The sequence below is a fragment of the Oenanthe melanoleuca genome, chromosome 5 (assembly GCF_029582105.1).
Source record: "Oenanthe melanoleuca isolate GR-GAL-2019-014 chromosome 5, OMel1.0, whole genome shotgun sequence".
Taxonomy (NCBI): Eukaryota; Metazoa; Chordata; class Aves; order Passeriformes; family Muscicapidae; genus Oenanthe; species Oenanthe melanoleuca.
Window position 1 is genome coordinate 44,171,223 of NC_079339.1, and position 26,341 is coordinate 44,197,563.

Below are 26,341 nucleotides of genomic sequence, written 5' to 3' on the forward strand. Positions count from 1 at the left end.
ACAGGAACTCTCACAAAAATTACTGAGAAGTACACTCTTCATTAAAAAAAACACTGGGAAGGCAGACTTGCTATATTTTCACTACAGCTGAGCTGAATTATAATTTACCAGCAAAAACAAATGTAATTTAAGGCAAAGCTTGCCAACTTTGCAAAGTTCTCTTTTAAGACAGTTATTTTTGTTTTTTGACAATCACCTAAGAGAGCATGAAAAAAAGGAAAACTGAAGTGACATCTGGTTAAGAAACATTCTTGACTGTTGGGAGGTGTGAAGAGCTTTGTTAACTGTCTGTTCAGATGTGTCATTACTCTTCCCGTACACAGAGCAGTCACAGGAAAGGAAATCATTGAAGCTCAGACCCGTCGGTTAGTGATTAATTTCCATCTTATGACACTTGGCGTGCTGCTTCACTACCTCTTCCAAGCCAAAAGTCAATAGTGACTCCAATCAAAAACCAGCAAGGCAGGGTCAAAAAAAAACCCTGTGGATTACATTTGTCTCCCAGGCAACAAGTGACTGAGGAGTGGATAACAGCCCCCTGATCTCCTCAGCACTTGGAGTGCTCTCAGATCTCCCGACTTGCCACCTCCCCAAAAGGACCAGGCCCAGCCACCTCCTTCCTGCCCAACACAGGTTACAGCTTCTGCATCGATTCCTGGTTAAGGTGATTAAAAAATGGGGAATGTCACTACAAGTCCTCTTTGTGTGGTCCAAGAGTAAACCATAGTTGAGGGTAAACTATTTCAAAGATGCTAATGGGGAGAGAGAGACAAACAGAAAGTTGATAGTATATTATATACATATACAGTATATAGACTACACTGTATATATAGTATATAGGATATAGAACAAAAATATATGAAAGTTTATGACTGAATACTTTATTTAAAAAATCCTGATTCTTTTATACAGAGAAATTAGTACTCCTTTTTACGTCACTTAATATATATGTAGATTGTGCACAATGTTGTGTACTAACTCCCAATTTATTAATAAATTTGCTTTGAGATCTCAAATATCCAATTCTGATTCCCTTCCAGCCACTGAAGTCAGTGCACTGTCACGAAAAGGTACATGATACACTCAATGTTCAATTGTTTTTTCTTCCAATGGACTGCATACAAAGTTTTTTAATACTACTTTACACAACCTATTAGTATTATGTTTGGTAACTTTTTAGTAGAATTGAAAAACTATTGAAATTTTAAAATAATTAAAATGCTTGTCAGCTCTTTCAGTTATTATAGTTGGGAATTAATAGCATTATCCACTCCTCATTATAAAAAATTTTCCTGCATATACCTCACAACTAAATGCCTGATCTCACCTATCAGCTGCTGTCTGCCCAAAGCTCAACTAAAAGAATTGTGTGTTGAGCTCTTTCCAAGATCAGTGTCTGGGAAAAAAAGCACAACCTATTGTACTAGGTTTGCATGGTCAGATTTTGGTACTGCAGGGGTGACATTCATCTATATAAAAATTTCAGATAGTGTTTATTTGAAGAATTTTGTTCCCTGGTTATTTTAGCACAGACTTGAAAGGTGTTAGGAACACAACCCTTTTCACAGAGTTGTTCTTTTCACTGCCATAAAAACAAGTCTGGCCAAAACAAAGCTTTGGGAAGAGAGCAGGCACAGAAACTCCAAAACATGGGATCAGGGAGATGCTGGCATTTCCAAATTTTCCCTTCTGAAGTTCTGGTAACATGTTTACTCTGAATCTGCACCAGGGAAGAGCAGCTTCAGGCACCCATATCTCTTGCAGCAGCATCACCACCAAGATGGTCCCCAAGGGAACAGAACCTTAAGGGAAATCTGCCAGAAAGGAGATTTTTTTCCGCCAGAATGCCTTGCATGTGCCTGGGCCTTCTTCCATAAGCCCATTTCAGTCATTTTCCTCAAAGAAAACTGTTTTTTTCCTTACACAATTTGATGCAATTTACACTCATTAAGCTGGCTCAAATGAAGAGTGTGACAAGTATCCAGAGCGCTGGGGCAAAACAGAGGATGGATATGGGGAGCCAGAGAGGAGAATGGGAGCTCTCCCCTCCTGCAGCAGGAGCCTTGGTGGCATCCTGATGCACCTTATGAAACTGCAGACTGAAAAAGGAAAACCAGGACTCTGGCTGGACATAAAGCAGCTTGTAAGAAAAATGGCAAAACCATAACAATAGAGCAGGGGTACAGGGGAGAGCTGGGTGAGCTGGGCAGCAAGGGAGGCAGACAGCCCTGGAGGAAAGGTCAGGCTGTGCATGGGAAACCAGAGACAGTGAGAGGCTGAGCACCAACACAGGTGCCTGGAGGCAGGGAGGAGAGAAACCAAAACAAGACACCCACTAGTGACTCCACAGCCCCACTCAGGCACCTAAGCTATACCAGCAGGCTGAGAATTTTAAAACAACTCTGAGTTAAGGACCTTGCTACCAAACAACAGCTGCCCACTGAGTACTGTACTTCTCCTCTATCAAATCAGGAGGGGATGAGTGGCCATGGCTAGGCTTTCTTGAACCAAAATGATCAGCAGTATGACTCAGGCAGCTACACAGACTGAAGGCGTGCAGGTGTACACCATCTAAGAAGTATGTCACATTAGCTCCAATAACCATAAAAGCAAAGAGAAAAACCAGAAATTTCCTATTACTCAAAAAAGGGCATTTCCACCTAGCATCTGCAGCCTCAAGCTATCAAATACTGAAATCAGTCTGACATCTGTCCCTGCCTAACTCAGTGTAGGTTGCTACAGTCATTAACACAGGACTTGTGAATATCAAGGACACCTTCTTCAGTGATTAGGAACCTTTTATTGTCAGTAATTCACCATCAAGAAGTTTTCTCTCATGGATGAAACCCACTGTTGTTACAACAGGTGATATCTTTGCAAGTAATAGTGGAGAGATTACTGGGTATTAAAGGTTCTTACTTTAAAGAAATATTTATACTGAGCTCATTGTGCCCAGTTATATTGCAACAGCAGGCTTGATGCAAACCTTTCACACAGAATTGCCACCAAGCTTATCCATGAGGATGCCCAACAGCTTCTACAGGTCTAAATGCTCAATATGAGCACAGAATGATTTCTACAGAAGCAAAAATAATTGTATGACAGAAATATGTATGTCACCACAGAACTTAAAACAACGGTTTGAGTAACTACATCCAGGACTAGGATCTGTCAAAGATAATTGTTTTATACCAGAAGCACATTTCTCAACTTCTATGACTGCATCACATCTAATGTAGCAGCACAAAGCCGTCAGCCACCTTGCTGACACTGTTGTCACTGCTGACACCTGTGCAAGATGCCTCTGGGGGTGGAGAGAGCACACCCAAGGCTGTCAGGCAGTAAGGATCTGAAGAAGCACCCAAGAGAACAAGACATGATGGAAGAATCTATCCACAAAAAGAGCAGGGTCCTTCACTCACCACCTGACACTGCAGTCACCCAGAGGACAGAGCAATTCTGGAAACCGTGACTAAAACAAATTTCTGGTTGGTTCCCAGGAACAGCAAACTACCATCAGGAATTCCTCCTGAACACAAATTCCCCTTTTCTCACCCTATTAAAAAAATATATTTAACAAGAAAAGTGATGAAATGGAGAAGCAGAAAGAAGGCAAGTAAAATACTTTCTGAGCTGCTCCTTGTGACACCCTGTCTTCAGCTCTGAAGTGCACCGAGAGAAGCACAATCATCACTCTAAAATCCACCTCAGGAGAGAATGACTTGCTTAAATAACTTTGTTGTACTAAGCAAAGAAACCTGCCAAGTGACTTCAAAGCCATCCCACAATTCTAACACAGATTACACATACTTCACTAAATATACCTCTACTCTTGAAGGTTTGCAAGTGTTGTGCTGGCACTATGGGAAAGAAGTGGTTCATGATTGCAAAATTCACCAAGACTAGAAAATGAAAGCCTGCTGTGACCACTGATGCTATGTTGAATCAGCACTACAAAAGCAAGGGCAGAGATGTTTTTCAATATCCAAGGAGAGAGAACTTGTGCAACCAGGAACACTGTTCAAAGGCCAGCTCACTTGCAGACAGTGGTGATAAGAAGAACACACTTTACTTTACTCATCCCTCATGTTAGTATCATGCTCCTCCAAATGAAGGGTATCATTCCTAGAACAGAACCAACTCAGTACTGTACTTCCTTCATTTACATGAGGCAGAATGAGCATGCTAGTACTAAAACTTGGAAAATCTATTACATATCAAATTTTAAACTATTTGCCTGGCAAGCACTCAGGAAGATTTAAGATTAGATGCCAAAGTTGATATGCTGGTCTGTTTAACACTCTATTGCTTATCTTTACTCATCAATATTTCAAGTTATCAAGAAAGTCATAAGGTTGCTTGCTCTGCTCTCCTTCATAGATTCTCCAGTTTTAAGTAGTTTCATATGGGTGGTCACAGATAATACTAAAACTTTATTCTCTATAACAGCTTGCCTATACCTTGCGTATGAGCCTGGTAGTTTCTCTAGTTACTCCTTTTTTTAAACAATTGAACGTATTTGCAGAAACACACAAACAAAGCATTGAATCATCTGAGGTCAGCTAGGTTTTTAATGTTTTTTGGGTTTTTTTTTGGTTTGTGTTTTTGGTTTGGTTGTTTTTTCTTTTCTTTCTTTTTTTCTTTTTTTTGTTTCTGTTTTTTTAATTAAGAAGTACAGCAGCTAAGGAACTCTTAAAGAAAGAAAAACAAAGCCACTGCCAGTTATTCATATTATTACAAAACACATTACTCAGATTCACAGCAATCTTACATAAAAATTATAAATAACTATTCATGCAGTTTAAGGGCAGATTTTCTTTATTCTCTTAACATTTCTAGCACAGACATTCTCTATGTCCAGCTTTACGGAATTGCACTATAGACCTTGACTGCATTTTAATGACAGTGACAACTGCTTACTAAGCTTTCAATTTTCATAAAAATCCCCCGACCTACAAACTTAAGAGAGCTAGAAATTTTCCCTGCTCTTCCAAGGAAAGTTCGACAACATTAGGTGACAGCTTGACACCAAGCTGAAGTAAATCTGAAGTAGCATCTGCATGTTGCATAACAAAACCCTCACAAACACTTCTGCATGTTTTCAACCATTTTTCAGTAAAGCATCAGTCACAGCTCAGCTCAAGCACAAAGGTGAAGAAGCATGACGAGAAGAGACCATCTAAAACAATTACATGCCCATAAACATATGCTCGTCTAATGCATGAAATTGAAGTTTTGATGTGAAAGTCTGGTGGAGTACAGTGTTCAACCCAAGTAAGACAGTTGAATCAAAAAATCATCAGCACTTCAAGTAAACAAAATGTTGGAGCTTTTTAAATCTTATTTTGCTCCAAGTAAAAACATCCATTACTTCAAATCATGCAAGTCCAAGTCTTTGTTTTCACACTCATCTCTTGGTATTTTAGCTGACTTGCTCACTGAGCTAACACAGACACCAACCCAGCCATCAACCTTTTATTCCCCTGATCTGACTTTGTCAAAGTGGCCTGGTTCTTCCCCACAGGATGCAGCCACAGGAACCACCTCCACATCTCTGCTGTCACAAAATGGGCACTGTCTTTCTGACTGGAGAGGCTGTGTGGACATATTACTTCCTTGAGAATGGAAGTATGGTTAGAGAGGAAAAGGACGATTTTGTCTCATAATGAAATAAAACAAAAAGGAAGCCAATCATACAAATAAACAATGATACAGGAATAAATAGGCCAGATCAACACTGAGAAGTAACAGCTGAGAAAAGGGAAGGCCATGGTATTCCATAGCCAAAAAAAACCAACCTATTTCAGAGGCAAGATGTAGCACATCCTGCAACACAAAAAAAGGGTACCAAAACGCACACTGTCCAGTGGTCTTCCAATACTAAAGGAGCTCAAGTCTCATCAGCACAAGACATATCAGAAGTTTTCTTTGTACCTCTGGATTTGTGTGTGCTATCAGAATGAAAGGCCCTGCCCTCTGCAGCAGTGCCTTCTGAGGCTGCCCACCCCCCCAAACCTGCAGAGAGAGCCCCATTAGTAGTGTCACAGGCACAGACTCTATGGCCTTGGTAGAGCAAAGAAACAGGGGGCACAGGACCGACTGCTTTCGGGTTTTACACATTCATGGGCTTTTAAGCCATTTTTTACCTCAGCACTTCCCCTCATGTGTACAGAAAAGTTAGGAATGTCTTCTAGTGGATGACCTAGACACCCAGCAAGTCTGAGCTGCAACCACGACTGCCAACCCAAAGCATGTGTCCTGAGTCCAGGGTCCTGATCCTTCAAGAGGCACTTCAACACCAGGTCTGGAATGACTCTCTACCATTACTTCATGGGCACAGCTGGTCCACTGCTCCTCCAGCACACCAGCACGTGTCTATTAGTACAGGTAGGCTCACACAAAGCTCACACTGCTAACAGCCAGCAGTGGATCTCCTACATCACATCAGCTTCCCACTGCTCTCATCATAAAACAATTCCTCCAACAGGCTCAGGAGGTGTTGCATTATGTCGCCCAACTCTGAGAGTCATATTTAGCTTGTTAGATATCTCCTTGTTCAGTTTATATATGTGAACCACCTTATAAAGCTATTAGGCTGCCACACGGAAACCCTGCAAGCAGCTGAAGAAAACAATCATTAACTGCCCTTAAACAATGCCTACCTCCTATATAAAGCTGATGTTGTTTCATGCCAGTACCTAGCAACCCCAAACATTGCCCAAAGTCTCCCCAGGCTAGGCAAAGTCTGGGTGCTGAAGAAGACGAGCTGAGACACTGCAAAGGAGGAACGAAATGCAAGATCAGATACAGGGAGACTGGGCTGGGAAAGCAGGAAGGCCCAGAAGATAAGCCTGTCATCATGACGGACCATCACAGGCATACCTGAGGGAGATTAGACAGCAAGTAACATTAAAAACGCTGTTTCAGCCTATAGAATTTCTGTGTATACTTGGAAAGTGTAATTATCCCTACACTATTGAAAAGAAAATTGAAAAGACGCAGAAACAAAAGAATAAAAAAAGTCCTTAAGGTCACCTATAAAATCCATAGCAGAAAGAAATAAAACCCCCCTAGACTTCAGACCAGTAGTCAATTTAGTGGGGTGTGCTAATTTCATAGCAGAGGTGCACTCATTTAAATACCCAACTGGCTATCCATGCCCTTCATATTATCTACAAATGGGAAAGACATAAATTGCCTTTTCTTACAAATGTATAGTTACATCATATATGAAAACCTAGAGATAATTTTAAAACACAACCCTCCACAGAACAGATATTAAAAAAATTATTCAACACTTAGATCTGTGCTAAAGATTTACAGGTCGTTTTTTGCCTACTGCTGTATTAATGACAAAATAAGCTAGTAAGTGAATTTCCAGGGGAAGGGGTTAACAGCTGGCAGAAATGTGTGAGAGGGAACAGGTTGAACTAAATCCATTAACCATGACAAATAAAAATAGAAATAAGGAAGACCTGACAAAAGCTAATGGATTTGCACCATTTCCCTCACAACTGTTTATTTAATGCAAGGTTTTCCTTGTTTAGTGTTTAATATTGGGTTGCACAATATATTGAGGAGAAAAAAGAAGCACTTTGATAAATGGTTTGAGAGGTTCCCTGGATGTGAGGTTTCCAAGTGTTCTCAGCTATTTGCAGAAACAAAGCTGTGCTCCATCCCAAGCTCCACTCAGCAGCCTCAACAGATCCGTCACCTTCAGCAGGTACAGGCTGAAGAATAACCATCCTCCTGCAACAAAGAACTCAATGCTACCCACATCCATCCCACACATTACTTCTGCTACTTACATTTACATTCTACTCTGCTTGTGTCCCATGTCTATGCTAGGTTCAGAGATACTCATTTTTCACTATCTTCCTCCTTCCTCCTCCTCTTTCTCATGGCCAAATGAAACCCCAGAAAGCAAAACAAAACACCTCCCCATGCTGCAAACATCCCCCAAAATGAAGCAACTCATGACTGCAGTGAAGTTTTCATCTCGTTCACACAGCCCAAATCAGCATAAACTCATCAGGGCAGGGCCTGGCTTCAGGAGCCTCAACAGCCCAAATGTCATAACACGAAACCTGACAGACTCAAAAAAATCTGGGACTTCATGCAACTTGGCATTTTTGCAATCAGCCTACACAAATCCTCCTTCCACCCAAACATCAGGTACTACCACAAGCCTCTGGGAAATGCCTCCTAAAATAAACAGTAAGGTCAATGGCTCTGCAATGAAGACAAACCAGAGAAAGACCAATTTAAATCTAGGAGCAAACTATCCTCCTATGTGGAGGTCAAAACCCAGCAGCTACAGCATGCATACTCGCTCTTAAGACACTGGGCACTCTGGTGGGACTAGAACTGCAGTGCCTGTGGAAGAGGTCTTTCCTCATCTGATGGGATTTGGCATCACATTTTTACTGTAATGCAAACTGAGCAAGAAATCTCACCTGAGAGGTGCACCACTGAAGCCCACACATGGCCAGAGAGCAGCAAGCCCTCATTGGGACCATCTGCAGAGTCAGAGCACTACCACCTATGGCAGTAACCTCTTCTTTGTCTTCTGGAGTGCTGGCCATAAAAGCCTTCTGGGAGAGTCAAACACACCTCAGTTGCACCAGAGCCTTCCAACATAGTCCCTGGAGGCTCCAATCTCAAGATGGCAAGGAAATCATAAATGCAGGCAGAGACAGGGAGCAGGCCGCTAAGCCACCTGTCTGTCTCCATTGAGTGCCCTGTCACAGGTCACTACAAGCACCCTCTCCCAGCCCTAGCTGTACCTCTGGTCTCCTCTGGCAGCAGTGCCTGAGTGCACAAAGCTTCTTCCCACACCAGCTCCAGCCCATGGATGGTGGGAGATAGCCAGGGCCATGGCATTACCACAAGCACAAACAGGAGACACGGTGGCATGTGGGTTAAACACAGCATTGCCATTTCCACCCTGGCAGCAAGCACAGTCCCCTTACCCTCTCTGGAAGTGCAGAGTGCCAGCCCCCACTGTGCCACAGCTGGGGAACCTGCACCCAGCCCCAGCAGATGAGCAGTCTACCACGAAGTCAGGGAGGGAAAAACAGGTGAGAAGTGTCCTTCTCAGCAAAAACATGCAGGGAAGGGGTGAAAGAAAGCTACATTGTCAGGTCTCATCCAAATCATCTTCAAGGTGAAGTAACCTAAAAGGAACAATGCAGGAACATTTCGTTGTGGGAGTCATTAATTCAGACATACTTATATTTTCTCCCATTTTTTCTTTAAGTCTGCTGCAGAAGTAAAGGCCTGTAAAAAGAGCAAGAAGATGAACTTGCCTAATCTTCAAAGTTTAATTCACGGTAAGCTTCATTAAAACTGTAAGAAGACTCCCTTTAATATTTATCTCTACACAGCTATCTCAAAAATAGATTTGACAACTATACGATTTTTTTGTCTTGGGTTTTTTAGGTGACTGCATTTTTGCAAGCATGGCTACACAGGTTGAAAATGGTAAAATACTAAAAGTGGCAGAGACAACAAAGCTTGTCATGAAAAACTTCTGCAGCATGAGCCACTGAATCAAGTGTATTTTAGAGTGGATAATCAGCTTCCCTGGGCGCCTTCACCAGTGAAACAAATTTGAAATTGTAAACACAGTAAAGTGATTACACTAGAGAAATAATATCTGAACTCACTGGTGTGCAAAATAGGAATATTTAAATCTACAATTTTTCCAAGGAAGCTAGCAAGTCCCTAATCAAAACCTACATCTTGGCAAGACTAGAATTCACAGGTTTATTCATGTTATTTCCTGGGCTGACTAGTTCTACAATAGCAGAGCATTAATCAAAGTCTAAATACTTAACCAAATCCTGACTCAATATAAATTATCTCTGTTTAGAAGTCTACCTCATTTTTCCAGATGCCATTCCAAATCCCACAATGATTTTGCTATAATAGTAAAGAAGAAATGAGTTTCCTCAAACTCACAGGAGAGCATCAAAAGGCATGAGAGGCAGCAGCAGAGAGCCAGCCTGCAAATTCACTGAAACAGACCCAGCAGAAATAGAAATGTCCCTCTTCAGGGCGCTCTAAGCTGGTAGCAAACAGGATGTGAGCATCAGTCACTGTGTGCAATAAGAGGTTATTCAGGATAGCAAGTTCAGGCACAGACCAGGTCTTTTACCCAGTAAGGAAAGAGTGGGAGGAAGGAGGGGGTAAAAAACAGCTTTCAACCTACACACCACAGACCTGCCTATTTGGGTTTTCCCTAACTTCTTTTTAACTGAATGATCTCACAAGCAGTCATGTTTCATTTTCAGTACGATGTTCACAGGACGCCCCCATGAAACAGGAAGCCTGTGTGTGTTTGTAGTGTACTGAAAGAAGAAATGACAGGCTTCTCAAGAAAATGAGATACTGGACAACCTCAGCAGCACCAGCAACCCTGAGAAGAGAACTGGGGCACTTAATGAAAGACACATCATCTACAGAAAGAAGGATTGACGCTCAGCTTGAACAGAACAAGGACGGAAACAGAGTTTAGAGTAGGGGAGGGGAAAAGGAACTAGAAGTCTAGAAACTTCTGGAAAAAAGCTGGGTCAACTTCTACATGGGGCTAAGTCACCATCTTCACCCTCCCACTCATCGGTGTTTACTAGGAAGCTATTACTCATTCTGAGCATACAGAAAGGCCGTGGATCAATATTGCACAAGAGTGAAAAGTGATCAGTGATTAAACATCAGTGTATGAATTCACCTGACTTAACATGCCTGGAGTGGAAGGAAACAGGGAGAAACAATTTCTGAGCAGACTCCAGTGATAAAAATTGACTACTTGCCCAACATGAGATGATGATGTGAGGAGTTCAGAAGTAACAAGGAAGAGAAGACGTATGATATTCTCAGACGGTTAAAAAGTTGTTTTCCTCCAAATTATTCATGATCAAATATGCCTTTGAACAGATCTACCATCTAAAGGAAAAGAAAATCTCACTTAGGGATGCCAAAGCAAGGCTATTTTGATGACACAGGTGTCATGCAACCAGGCCTGCTGTGACCTGAGTCACTGTTCCACGTCTCCTGTGATCTTTTTCTTGATCAGTTTCACACAGGAAGCCTTCATAGCTGACATGCTGAAAATAGCATATGGTTTACAAATGAAAATCCTTCTTCAAAAAAAGGCTGTAACATTTTTTCTTCTTCAAAATGCAAATACACTTTCAGTACAGTGCAACAGTAACTAAAATCACTTGACCCTACATTCCCCAGACAGACACTTATGATCCGTTACATTTAGAGATGATGCAGATAGAAAAAAAATGAGAACTAAGGTGTGTTTTTGACGGGATGGGGGAACCAAAAAAACAGCAATTAGAATTGAATACCTGAAGGCGAAAAGCAACCTAAAATAACATACAAATGCCCCTACAGAGAAAAATGCATAGCTAGAAAATTAAGTCCCATCAGCTGAAGACCTTATCCAGAGGCTGAACAAAAAGGAATGGATGCCTTATATTGATTCCATTCATCCCACCAATACTGAAAAACTTAAACAGCAGTCATCTTACCTTTCAGCACTGCATAATGCACCAAACCCTGCTGAAAACCAGTAGCCAGCTGTTGAGGATGGTGGTGTAAAAACCCACCACTGGTTGCCCCTGCAAGAGGAAGCCAGTTACACCAGCTCCAAAGCTCCAGCCCATAAAAAGGGCTCATTGCTCCAAAGGGTCCTTCTCTCTTCATAGTTGCACCCAATGACCACAAATGCTGACATCTGCACTGTATGGCGAAGGACTTCTGTAATTACTGTGTTAGTCTTGCAAAATACTTTTCAAGCAATACTAAACACACCATTAACAGAAGAGTTTGAAAGAAACTTGACTTGCTTTATTGCAACCTCCAGAATCTGGCTTGAATGTTGCTGATTCATAGCATTTTTAGCATGTTGGTATTCTAGATGTTTCTATTAGAAAGTCGTGAGATGGTGCAAAGTCAAGGGGGAGAGGGGACAGGGACAAACCAAAAAACCTTTCCAGCTGTCTTTGCTTCTATAAAAGAGCTTGTAAAAGTTCTTAAAGACTCTAAAATAAGGCACATGGCTCCTCCGTTCATTGTTTTAAATGACAACGTGATTTTTAAGCCAATTTCATAACTTTTAAGATACAAATCTCTACATAAATAGCCTCCCACACCACTCTTATCATATCTATTCACATTACTACACAAACACACCCTTAGATGCTAAGATTACTTGGTCTAAATTAAAAGCCATGCAACACAAACAGAAAATTTATTTGAGCACTTGCAAAATTCCCTTCCTTTCCAAACAAAAGCATGTCTTGGTACACAGTACAAGTCCAAAGCTACACATGGCATGGCCTGAAAACCTGTTTAAACCACTCTGGAACTGTTTTGATTTTTCACCTGATTCCAAACAAGAAGAATCAACAGATAGTCAAAACACAAAAAAAGGCAAATTCACTGATGAAGCAAATTCTTCCCCTTTTAAATGCATGTCCAAATTAAAGATTCAAAGTGCCAATCCAACAAGTCTGCAAAAAGCCTGTTTTATAAATAACGAGGGGAATAAATATAAGATGATGTGGCACACAAGTGGATAACTCTACCATAATTAAGACATGGCCTTCTTGCCCCATCAGCCCAAGCCAGCCAAATACATTTTGGACATACTAGATACTAGTGGAGGGTGGTACTGGTGAAAGAGCAGAAGGTAATTTGCAAAAGTGGTTAGATAATAAGCATATTTACTTTGAAACTGAAATAATGCAAGTATTTTAGCTGGTGGGAGGAAGACATTTTCCAAGTCACAGAAGAAAGGGATGAAAAAGCAAAACCTCTCCTACAATTTCATTGCTACAAATGAAAATCAAAGCTTTCTAAATGAAAACTTTTCTTTTTTTTTTTTAAACGAGAATGACTGAAAACCTTGTCTCTTAATGGAAAGGGTCATAATTATATTTCTGTTTTCCCAAATTGAAAATTACTCAGCTCTAAAACCTAACAGCAAATGACACATCAAAGTAGACTTGCTAAGCCAAGAACAAGGAACTTTATTCCTCTGAACAAATGCAGCACTGCCCAAGAGGCAGTGAAATATTACAGGAGTTTCACAAAACCTGAAACAACAAAAAATTAGACAAAGTAGAAGAGTTTTACTAGATTTTTACATGCTGATTTGCTTTGGGAAAAAACAAGATAGATGGTTCAGGTTAGTTAAGACTCTTAATTTAGAGTCTTCTGTTTAGACTAACTCATAACCAGTTGTGGCAACACATCTTTCCCAAGGAAATTTTGCAGAGATTAGCTCAGGTGGTTAGAACATGGTACTACTGATAATGACAGGGTTGCAGGTTTGATACCTGTCTGGGTCATTCACTTGAGAGCTGGGCTTGAAGGTACTCTTCCAACACAGAATATTCTGTGATTCAAGATGTACTATTATGACAGCATCTTATTTTCCTGGCACAGAGATACAAGCAGACAGAAAGCTCTATCTAACAACCGAATTTTTGCTCCCATTTTACCTTGAAAGTGGCTGATTTAAAAAACAGTGTGACTCCATAATGCTTTTTATATATAAAAAGTATTTTTATATACACACATATATACCGATAGATTTTTTTAAAAATTAAGCAGAAAAGGGGAGGACATCACGAACAATAAAATTGTATTTGCCTCAAGAGACTGCATCTTCTGTGCAATTTGTCTCTATGATAGCTTCTTTACTCATTCTCTGCTATGCAGCCAGAACTCTAGAAAGTATTACAGATCAATATAAAATTGTAAACCAAACCTACACTCTTTTACAAAAGCAAGGTCTGTATATTTAACCCTGAGCATTGTAGGGGAAAACCTTCAGCTGTAGGGTAAGCGAGAGAAAAAACAAATAAATTAGTGCAATGAGCAATTACATAAAAATAAAAGGATTACATTAATTTTCAAAACAGGAAAAAAACATTTTGGACAAGTTTATCCTACTGCTTCAAAGCAAACCATGCAAGGATACAAATGCCAGCATTTGTCTAATTCTCAGCCACATCGTGACTCCCCAGCTTCCCATCTCTCCTAATTGAAGACAAAACCTGCACTTTCCATGCACACCATGCATTCCTGCTTACTTCAGCTATGCAGGAAAGCCAGCAAACTACCTACACCATTGTATCATAAAATGATTTTTCACCCAGAGGATGGCTGGGCACTGGAACAGGCTGCCCAGGGAAGTGGCCGCAGCACCAGCCTGAAGAGTTCAAGAAGTGCCTGGACAACACTCTCAGGCACACAGTGTGATGCTTGGGGTGCCCTGTGCAGGGCCAGGAGCTGGACTCCCTTCTAACTCAGGATGTTCCATGATTCTATTAATGTGCAGCCCTTTAGCTCTCAAGTACTTAAGGAAGCATGGAATTATGTAAGAATCATATATTATTTCCAGTTAAATTTATTTATAAATATTACATCTGAAGGGAATTCCTGCAGAACTGAATACCTTTTGACCCATGGTATTTTCCCAATGCCTAAGTATAACTGTAGCTCCATATACACCAGCAGCAGGCAGTTCTTAAATCTGTCAAACGTTCTCTCCAAAAGCCTTCAAAGCGCTCCCAGGAGCAGTGATCATCTCTGGAAGTGCAGTGATTCTGGGTTTTCCTGGGGCTTAAGAAGGCTGCACACAACAAGGCACTGCAAAGCAGTGGTACTGAGGAGAATCCTTCAATTACAACTTTTCCTGCATGGCAAAGACACTTTAGTCCTAAAGATGAAGATCTTGTCCTTGCAAGGTCTATGTAGTTCTCAATTATTTAAAGAGATCGAATTGCAAAAGTTCTACATTTATTACATGCTGAACCACTAAACCTTAACGGTGATGTTTAACATTCCTCCCGCTAATGTAAAATCAAAACATTTAATGAATGATTTCTCTATTTTTACTGAAGCATGCAGAACCTAGAACATGTGTTCCCACTCTCCCCACTAAAGGGTAAGAAAAAGAGATAAAGATATGTAAATGAAAGCTTGAGATAAGGTATGACAGCAACTAACCCTAGTCTTGCATTAACCCCCCCACAGCCCCTGCAAGTTGCACTGTAGACACTTTTTTTCAACTGTAAACTGAGAAATACATTCATAATAGTTACTTCATCTCAGTGAGTACCTTCCCACAAGTAGGCAGCTGTTGGATCTCATAGACATAGCTCTGGAGCACAGGCTAATTTCCTGCTCAAAGCTTGAATGAGTGTGAATTCACCATACAACTAGATTCTCTTATGCAAAATTCCATCAATAAGTTTCTGCTCCACGTACTGCCACAGACAATTCTCCATGCCGTCGATACTTCCCTGTTTATTCCTCTGCTTACCAACAGTTGTCTTTCAGCTAGTTACACTAGTGCTTCAAAATCCTGAAAGCTCTCAGCTAGTGGTAAATTGCTACTCTTCACTGTTGCAATGAAATATAGCAATTCAGCATGCCGTAGATAGTGTTTTGGTATCTTAAGTCACTGGCTAAGGGCAGCAATTTGGTATGTTTTCTACTGCAACAAGGAAAAACTCCCTCACATTTAAGATCCTTAGAGTGAGTCCTCCCCCAAAATCTTACACTAGTTCTCAATTTTTCCATAAGAGCCCAAATGAAATCTGAACAACTAAACAGAAATAAATTAATTTAACTAAATTAATTAAAACATACCATATCCAAAATTATTATTATGGATAACTAAGCAGGATGCAGACACATCATTTATGGCCACAACAGCTACTTTCCACAGCTTTCAGTCCCAATTCTGTTGTTGATACTCTAAATCAAAAGCAGCTTTTCTGAAGTCAAGAGTCCAAATTGCTGAAAAGAACAAGTAATGTTTCAGGCTAAGAAGGGCCAACAACAATCCACAAAAAATTCAGGAGGAAAAGAAGTTGTAGGAAGGTCACTCTTTCTTTCTCTCCACTGTTGCTTGTCTTACATGACCTCGATCACTGATGAGTTTGACACCACTTACAGCTACAAGAAATTTAGGACTCTTTAAAAGCCAGTTTTGTTGCCAGCATGTAGATAAATTTTTTCAGCATCAAGATTCTTACAAATGTGCTTACTGTCCAGAAAGGATAACCACTGTTTTATTGCCATTGCAATAAATGGCCAAATACAGCAGTGATGATGAGCATGAATGGGTGTACTATCCCAACTGCCAAACAACTCAGTAGCTCCAGGCACCTGATCACTGAGATCCAAAGGCTGCAGGCTATGAGGAATCATGGATACAATGGCATGGCAGAGCCAAAGTATTCTACGCTCTCTTGTGAAATTGAAGGTAAGAACTGCAGTGAGCTTCAGTCCTGGATGCTGATTTTGTGCCAAGTGAAAATATCTTGAGAAGCTCTTGCTAAAAGTGCACCCGAGGAAGGTGTTTCTTGCCCCCATCTAAGAGGTCAGTTAGTCCCAGGGCAGCCAGACTGCTGAAACCATCCATAGGGCCACTCTCCAACAGCAACATGCCTGGTCCTCCAGAATATCTGCCTTTGCCCACACCATTAAAGAAAGCATATGGTATTATTTCTGTGCCTTAATTCTTCCAAGCCAGAGAAAAGACACACAGGAATTAAGTCCAAAAAAACTAAGCTACAAGACTGAAAAAAATCATCCAAGCACATATTTGGGATCCACTTTATCTTTAAGGATGTCAGAGCTCAAGTGTCAAGGACAGAGACTCATCATTGCACCTGAACCAACCACCCATGTTTCTCGGTTGCTTGTCAATGAAGCACTGCCAGACAATCAATTTTGGCAATGCTTCTCCTACCTAGACCATCCATAATAGTTTCATTGTTTCTAAACTACTTTAAAACTGACAAACTAAAAGTATCACAAAACCAGCAAGACTCTTACATATCTCATAAAAATGAACTTTCCTCCTTCTTTTACCTAGAAGACCTTTACCAGACTTGTACTGATTAAAAATACCAGACTACGTATCAAAAGATAAAAGCAAATTACTTAGCGATAAAAAGCTTTATTAGCTTAAAAATACATATAAGCATGGGTCACATCTTTCCCCAGATGCTTGCTAAGCAAAACTTAACCAGAGGCAGCCACATGGGGCTTTTTCTTAAAAAAAACTGTTCACAAGAGTAACTGAATAGAATCATAGAAGGGTTAGGTTTGGAAGAGACCTCAAAGATCATCTAGTTCCAACTCAGCCACCATGTGCAGGGATGTCATCCACCAGACCAGGTTGCTTCAAGAGACATCCAGCCTGGCCCTGAAAACTTCCAAGTATGTGGTACCCACAGCTTCTCTGGACAATCTGTGCCAGTGCCTCACCACCCCCACAGTAGAGAATTTCTTCCAAACATCTCATTTAAATCTCTCCTCTTCATTTAAAACTGTTCCCCCTTGTCCTGTCACACTCTGCCTGTATAAAAAGTCCCTCTCCCTCTTCTTCTAAGTCCCCTTTAAGTAATGGAAAGCTGCAAGGAGGTCTTCCTGTAGCCTCTTCTCCAGGGTGAACAACCCCAGCTCTCTCAGCCTGTCTTCATGAGACATGCTTCTGCCCTCTGATCATCTGCCCTCCCCTGGACCCCCTTCAACAGGTCCATGTCCTTCCTATGTTGGGGACCCCAGAGCTGGACGCAGCACTGCAGGTGGGGTCCCATAAAAGCAGAGCAGAGGGGCAGAATCCCCTTCCTCGCCCTGCTGCCCACGCTGCTTTGGATGCAGCCAAGCAGAGAGTTGGTTTTCTGGCCTGCAAGTGCTCATTGCTGGTGCATGTCCAGCTTTTCAGCCAGGAGAACCTCCAAGTCCTTCTCCACAGGGCTGCTCTCAATGACTTCATCTCCCAGTCTGTGCTCATAACTGGGATTGCCCTGACCCAGATGGAGCACCTTGCACTTGGACTTTTTGAGCTTCATGACATACTGCTTTGTTATAGCCACACGCAGTGCTTGCACCATGACCTCATCTAGCAAGTCTGCCCAGTCTTGCAATTACAGAAGTCAACTACTTTTATATGATAACCCACCACTCCTCAACATACAAATGACAGCCAGCTAAATTAAAAACAGTCACACACAGTCCCTTCTTCATAAGGATTTTGGCTTATGTTATTCTATACCATTCATTTGCATTAACTAGATTTATGATGAAGATACAGCAATAAGCTGAAAATGACACAGAAGGAACGGGTATGAGCAGCTTGCAGACTGCTGCCCAGGTCCTGCCGGGCCAGTGGTGTGAATGACTCCACCAGAAATACGGTCATGCTGCAGGACTGAACGAAGGTTCAGTGGGGACAAGGTAACTGCCTGAATCCAGAGCGAAGAAAGGTAGCTTCTCCAGCAACTAAAAGGCTGCTCCAGGCTGCCTGAAGAGTATTCTCAACTCCTCAATTATTTTCAACAGCTCAGTTACTATCGAGACTTGAAAATATTTTTTCTCAAGGTCTTCACCCAGGAAAAAAAGCCACACAGCCCAATTCGCTGGGCTCTTTCAGACAACATAAAACACTTCCCTTTTAGGAAAGGAAGGGGGAAGTCTAAGGGACATATATTTAGTAACTAAAATGAATTCTTCGATGTTTTGGTGAAGAACTGAAATGCAAGACAGACGTGCATACACTCGGCCACACCAGCAAGCCCAGTTCATCTCTGATGTTCAGCTACAGCTGGAGTTAACACAGCCACCACTGTGGGCCTGGTGCTCAGGGACATGCTTTGCCACATTCACTAATGGACATGGAGAAGTGCTCCTGTGTGTTCACATCCTTCAGGGAGTGAAGACTCCGGCACTCAAACCAGAATAAAGCTCCAAGATCTGTGCTTTCTTTGCTGGCAGTGACAAGGGCACTTCATTATCTCTCTGACAATTGGAAAAGAAACACAGGAGGTGATGAGGAGGTAATGACAGCAGCATGGGAAAAGCCTGACAATTGATTTTATAGACATCCTTTCTTCTTCCATAACAGCTTTTCAGAGGATGCACAGCACAGGTTCACACAGAGCCACCTCTACTGTCAAAATTAAGAACCTTGGGCAACATAAACAAATCTTGAAAAAACACACGTGCACACATCCTGGTGCAACTTTTGCTGTACAATTTTATCCACGTCTTATGGACCCAATCCAGCATCAAGCGTGTATCTGAACATACAAGCAACCCCAGTGGTTTAAGCACAGCCTGTGCTCTCAAAGGTGAGAGTATCCTTCACCCCTTCCCTTCCCCATCTCCTGCTGTCACCAGGTCAGCTCTGAGCTGGCTGGAAGCTGCAGGCACAGCTTCATGCCAGATTAAACAGAGCTGAGCCCACGGCCTGTGCTGACACTGGTGTTCCTCTGACCACAGTAACCATGAACTAAAGAGGGAGCTGAAAATGAATCCAGCTACATTAGCCCAATAAAAATAACCCAAATGAAAACTGCATAAAGAGTTCTCAACCCGATCATTACACAGTGCAAATGTGACAGTCTGAGCTGAAGAGGGGCTTGCAATACCAGCCCCAGACCAATTCCACATCCCAGGAAAGGGAACAGGCAGCCAGGTTCAGCAGGTTTCATGCATGAGAATGGCAGCCCAGAATTTGATCACTTCAAATCTGCTGTAAAACACCAAGGAGAGTCACTAACACAGGCTGCTTGAACTGCAAACAGCACAGTCTTGCTCCTAAGGGGAAACCAAAACAAACTCCTCCAGCAGAAGAAAGCATCCCACTGCATTTAAACTTCTGTTCGTGTTTTACCTTAACCTTTACCTTGGGGCAGGGACTGCATCCACCAAGCAGTCATGCATCATGCAGCTGCCAGCCCTTCTTCCGTAAGGAATGGCTTGTCTCAGCAACCCTAACTGGCAATGCCCACTCTCCCCATCATTTCTATTCTCCTTGTCATGTCAGCACAACTGTTACCTGGACTGAGCTGTACCCTGAACTGGGGACTTAAGCTGAAAAGCAACACAAGAATTAAAAGAAGAGTGAAAGATAAATCCAGCCAGATCAGTTGTTTGTCACAGAAACATGAAAGTTCATCTGCCAGGAAGGTGGTGGAGCAAACAGTCAGAAGGAAGGGAGTGCAAACACAGCTGAGAAATGGACTCATCAACCTCACCACAGCCCAAGCCCAATGGGTATAGAGCAGCTCGCTCCTGATTTCCTACATTCTTTCAGTACTGCTTAACAGGCTTTGCATCATCTTTGCTGTGGGTGAGGAGCACAGACAGAGCCCGTTCCTCCAGTTTATTTAACGTAAGTGGCCAATCTCTTCTGGTAGGTCAATGGCCTGTCACTGTGCAACCAACACCTCAGTCATGCAGCAGGGCACCTGCCTGCAGGCTATCTTAACTGAGAGCAAGATAACACAAATACCTTAGATATAAGGTTCAGAGGATTCCCTGGATATTGCCATCTCTCCTGTCATTACTTGAAAAGAACTGCTTGTGCTTTGTACAGCTCTAAAACAGTTAATTCAGGCGGATTCCAGTGCAAAGAGTTAGCTCTGATGTAGTCAAGCAGCTGGAAGCCAGTGAAATGAAGAGTGTTATTTCCATGCACAGCTTTAGGAAATCTATTATTTAAATATTCTGTATAATCCTTAGGTTTGCAATTCAAAAATAAAATTGAAAGGGTTCAAGAAAAGTTCTCCATAAACTGTCTTAATATCTTTCAACTCCATTTACAGTACGGTTCTAGAGACCCTTATGATTTCTCTAGAAAGACATGATCCTTGTTTCTCTGCACACTGATTTTAAAAAAAGCTTCTGATATTAGAGAACCTCTTCATATGACAGACAAGTATAAGAAAATGCATTTCAAGTTAAACCAGACAAATTCCAGTTTAAAACCATAAAATATCCTTTTAATAATGAAATTAACAGTTGCATCAGCTTACTTAGGACATTATTTTTTTAATGGAGTCCATAGCACATGAAGCCTTTAACGTGAATCTGAGGGGTTGTTTTGTTTGGTTTGATTTTTGGTATTTTTTTCACTTTAGCTTCCCCAGAGGTTGTAAATGAAAGTGAAATTCTGATACTTCATTTATTTGGATCAGTCTAGGTGATAACATTAGAGGAGATTATTTCTATCCCCAGTGCGAAACTCAACTTTCACAGGAAACCTCAGCAACATTAGAAGAGGGAGGACAGGGTCCTGTCTCCCTCACCTTTGTGCATATGCAGATTGGATTGGGAGTTTCTAACAAAGAACAAGCAGGGTCCTTTTCCTCTCACTCCAGCTAGCACTGATCTTTCCACAGGATTTTAACTGCCAAAAGCCCAGATATTATCACATCAGAGGAAAAACATTTGCAGGAGGCACTCCTGAAAAGTCTCACTCGCACTTATGAGAGACAGTCCATTAGACGAGGACAAGTTGGATATCAGCTCTTGCACAGCTCAAGGACCACTAAGGAGTCCTCAGATCTCAGAGTCTGCTCCAGACGGAGGAGGAGCCTGGCTGGATCTCCATGACCCAGTTATGGACCACGTACTTCTAAGAATAACTTCCACATCAAGCGAGGAGAATTTTCTTCTCCCATCCCCATAAACATATCCTTTACCCTCATTACATTTTTATTATACATGCCTCAGCATAAGTGCCAAATAAACCTTTCAGATACTTGAATTTCTTCAGCATGCACACAGCCAGAAGCATGCGTGTGTTTTCCTATCTCAGACAATGCAGAGCAGACACAAAGAGGTGCTCTCTTGATAGAATGGAGCCCAAAGAAGCAGAGACCAGGGAAAAAACAGCAGAATAACAGAGAGGAGCATGGGGACAAAAGCTCCAACCTTTATAACCACGGGCTATTCACTGAGACAAAAATACTGCAGCGAAGCCAGCGAGGTCAAACATCATTTCCCCCCATCTGATAACGATGACTGAGGAAGTTTGAATTCATAAAAGGCACAGACACATCACACACCCTGGAAAGACAATCCCACCAGCCTTTGTTCAAAGCAGGAATCTCTATACGAATGAATCAGATTTTCAAGGAAGGCAGAAATAGGGCTTGCAACAAAATTTTTCAGCCACCCCTTAGCTCGAGCAGCACTAGTGGGCATAGCTATAATCACAGCAAACCTACATAATGGGTCTGAACTAGCTTAGCCCTTTCCCTGCAAGCAGAGAAGCTGCCACATCAGTAACTCCGTTGCTAGGGCAACTGCTTACTTTCCATATCAACTGCAAACTCGTTGCTATGGTGACACATATACAAGAAAAATTCCTCTCTATAGCCAAGGACCAGATGGTAGGGAAGTCATGGACTAACGGGCTGTACTAAGTGGGACACAGACTACAGGACATTTAGATCTGTATGTTCACAATAGGATTAATCTGAACAAGTGAATTCACAGGTCTGGCAGTATAAACAAAGCCAGGGAAGTCTACATCTACTCCCCATCATGTGATAACTTCATACTCTGGCCAACTATTATTAAACTGCTGAGCTCAATGCAAAGTGGTTTGTACAATCAAGGGCTCAGCATTTTCTCTTCTTCAGCCCAGCTCTCTGTCTCGATCCAGATCAGCCTCATCGCAGTTACATGAACAGCCAGGCTTTTGATTTGCCAGGTAAGCCTGATGGCACTGCAGCTGATGTGGAATAGCAGCAATGTAAAAAAAAAATCCTCTTTTCCTGGCATTCCACACCAGACCAAAAAGCACCAGGACAGGGCAAGTCCAAAAACAAAGTGATGAAGCCTGCCCTTCTTAATTTTTTTTTTTTTTTGCTCTCCATTACAGTGATCTCACATCAGGAAATTCAAGCATTCATATGCAGGCAGAAAAAGCTGCAGACTATTAGATGCATATTTAGCCCTATGAATATAAACTAGTGGAACTCAAGACTGAGAAAACTACTATGAAGAGGGAGTTCAAAAAAGAATTAAGTGTTCAGCAGAACTTTTTTTTAGAAAAATGATTACTGAAAGGCTACATAAACAAACACTGGAAAGCACAACTATGAGAGGAAAAGCTTCTAGGTTTTCACAATGTGTCAACGCACATCAATCGGCGAATGCCTGCAATTCCTAGCACAGATTAACTCTTTCCCTCCATACTGTACATGTTTCAGAGCCCATCTTGTCAGCATTTCATAACATGCCATTTGCTAAATGCTGCTTTTTTTTTTTTTCCATGCAAAACCAGTAAAAGAAGCAGACCCAACCCTACAATTTGCAAAAACTGTCTGCAAAAGAGAAGTAGGATAAAATTATTCCTTACAGATGAAAGCCCCCCTTTCCCCTGCCCCAAGCCCCATACCAAAACCAGAGAACCCTTTAGATGGACACCTTCCTTCTGAACAGCAGAGTTATTTGCTGCAAGGTATGAATCAAGCCCAAGTGTGCACACACACGAAGGTATTTTCAAAGCCATCAGTTGACATTTACTGCTTTCCAAGTCCACAATTAGCTGTCAAGCACCTGATTCAGCAACTCTGACCCAGGGCCAATTCTGCACTCAGGACTCTGTCTGCCACATCCCTTGGCCAGGACACACGAAAAACCCAGCAGGGGACTCGAATGACCTGCTGTGGTGCATTTTACGTTTGAGATTATCATCTCATTCACCTTAAAACCTGCAGTTATTAACATCTTTAGGAAGTGGAAGAAATTCTTTCTCAAAATCTGAGATTTTCCTGGAATTAATAAAACTTCACCTTGTGATTCATACAGGCAAGGCCTCCTACCACACCTTGTTGTCTAGCTATGTAACCATGGTCATAATCATGAATTTGAGATGTGGGTGACCAGTGATGCATGGTGCTGTGCCACCTCCCCACAGAGCAGCAGTGCAGCATGGTACTGTTCCAATGAGCTCAGTGGATGGCCGGATATTTGACAGATAGACATGAAGACATTCCTTCCTCATAGGAAGGAAGCTGAAATCTAAATAATTCAACTTCTAAACAGAGGAAGAGGGAGAGAACAAAACACAAATGGCAGAGTTAAACACATGCCTCGCCAGTTACCATAGTTTGGTGGTTTTTTAAATGCATTGTATGAAGATTTCTCAGTCTGGGACAGGGTCATAAAAGTCTGTTATGCTGTTTGTTATTATAGTCTCACTTCCAAACCAGAATTTAAGACTCTGGCTTACACAAAACAAGACCCAGTTCGGGAGCAGGATTTTTTCACCTCACACATGAGCTTTCATAGCAATTAATTGATAAAAATACAAGTATACAGTGTGTGATCAGCAATATGGGGACCGTGAATTCTAGGGAATAATGTTTTTTAAAAAGAAAGAAAAGAAAGACAGACATGTCAATCCTTTATGAATGAAAGCTCCATAGAAAAGAAAACTCATCTAAAATGAAAAATTGCTAGTTTAGGATAGTGTATGACTCTTCCCCTAGAGTGACTTCAGCTTCTATTACAGAGCTTTTAAAGTTAAATTGCACACAAAATAGGGAGAACAGCACCACCAAGAGAAGTCTAGTTTCAGGGTAACAAGTTACAAGACAATCACAGCATTTAACTCACTGAAATACAAAAGCTGAGTGTATCCATTGTTTTTGCCAGGGTAAAGTGTTCACTACTTTCTGATCTTCAGCCAAATTTAGAGACAGACCATGAGTGATGTGATTCTACCTGGTATTTATTTCCCTAACCTGTGAGAAGGCCTCTGAAATTAATCTGCAAGCCAGTATTTTTATCAGTATACTAGTACTTTGCCAAAGATTCATCCAGTCCACTGCTCCTTGAGAAGGTCCCCTTTGGAAATTGCTTCCTGCTCCCAGGCAGACTGACAGAGTAGGAGGCTGTGCAAGGGACTGCTCCCACTGCTCTGCTCACTTTCCCATTCCCTTGCACACAGCCTCTTCCTGCAGACGCCGCTGGGGAACCAGCAATGAAACCAGGAGACACCAACTGAGACCCGAAAGCAAAGATGTGCTCCCAGGGCTTCTGCTCTGCACCAGCTGCACAAGTTACATGAGCCCAAAGAACACTAGAAATTTTGGTGAATGATAACCTTCACCTCTGATGCCAGATCTGCCTCCTCTCTTTGTTTGAAATGGAACAAAGCTTCATCACCATTACCCTCCTTGTGCAAAAGAAAGAAAAGTTTTTTTGGATTACAACACAGACCAGGGTAATAGAAATGGACTCTTACATAAGGCATACCCTTTCACTATACATTTGTATAAACCAAGAACAGCAAGCAGTCTATTTATAACATGATTACATTCATCTAGTATAGCTGGAAACCATTACCACAGCATGATAACTAAAAACAGTATTTAACCACTATGCATGAAGACACCAGCTGGGGAGAAAAACACACACACACACCGAACACTTTCTTACAGATGTCTAGACAATGAATTTAATAAAATCAGAACAAGCAATGCTAAAGAAATGCTCGCTCTCTGAACTTAATGAACTACATTACCAGGCACAGGGTTGCACATTCTGTATTTCACTGTTAAGGACACATTCTGGAATTAGCAGGTGAATACTTTCACAGCCAGATAGGTTCCCATAGTTCCAAACTCACCTGACTTCGGTCTTTGTCCACTTTCTTAAAACACTTATTCAAGGATAGATTATGCCTCACAGAATTTTTCCATCCAGTGGGTGCATTTGCAAAATATGGAAAGTGTTCCAAGATCCAGTTGTATATATCCTTTACGGGCAGTCTTTTGGTTGGCGAATCCTCAATGGCCATAAATATGAGGCAGCTAAAGGAATAAGGAGGTTTGCAGTTGGGGTTCTGCTTGGCATCGTAGGGCATGTCAGAGTGGGCAGGAGACGGCGGCGTGTCATCACCGATGTCCTGAACAGGGCTTACGCTCCTTAACACCGAGTCCCCAAAGCTTTTCAGCAAGTTTTTGCTCTCATGTAACCAGTTCAAATTAGTTAGTTCTTCATCTTCCATGGCCCCTTTATCTAATCTGATGGCAGGCAAAGAGAAATCTAGGTCCTCGTCATCATGAAGTGCCTTTGATAAATCGCTATCTTGATAACGCTGGCTCAATCCACTGGGAACGCTAATTCCTGAGCCCTCTGGCTTCTTACTGGGAGGCATGACTGGACCCATTTAGACAGCAGCTCCTGGGAGAGTGAATCCAAAGAAAAGGGAGAAAGAGAAAAGTTAGCTCATAAAAAGGTCCTGTGTAACATTTTGACTGCTTTTCCCTAACTGGTCACTTGGCTTTTGCCATTAAACATGACAGTTTCACATAACACTCATCCACAACTGTTGAGTAAAATTATCTGAAGTTAGCACAAGGGAAAAAATTTCAATTGATAGAGTAAGTTGATAATCCAGATACACTTCAGTTTTGCATGCACATGAAGCCCCACACAGGAAATTCCAAACCACGTCTCTTTAAAGAGGAAGCGGTGTTTTCAAACCATTGAA

General features: G+C 41.7%; 1 protein-coding gene across 9 annotated transcripts in view; it reads right to left on the bottom strand.

Annotated features, from left to right (window-relative positions):
- FOXN3 (forkhead box N3) overlaps positions 1-26,341 on the bottom strand; it is a 206,309-nt gene that overhangs the window by 106,007 nt on the left and 73,961 nt on the right. For all 9 annotated transcript variants that reach the window (XM_056492232.1, XM_056492227.1, XM_056492231.1 and 6 more), the window contains one exon: positions 25,475-26,031. In XM_056492232.1, coding sequence (XP_056348207.1) covers positions 25,475-26,017 — 543 coding nt within the window. In that variant the 5' untranslated portion in view covers positions 26,018-26,031. The remainder of the gene's footprint in view (positions 1-25,474; positions 26,032-26,341) is intronic.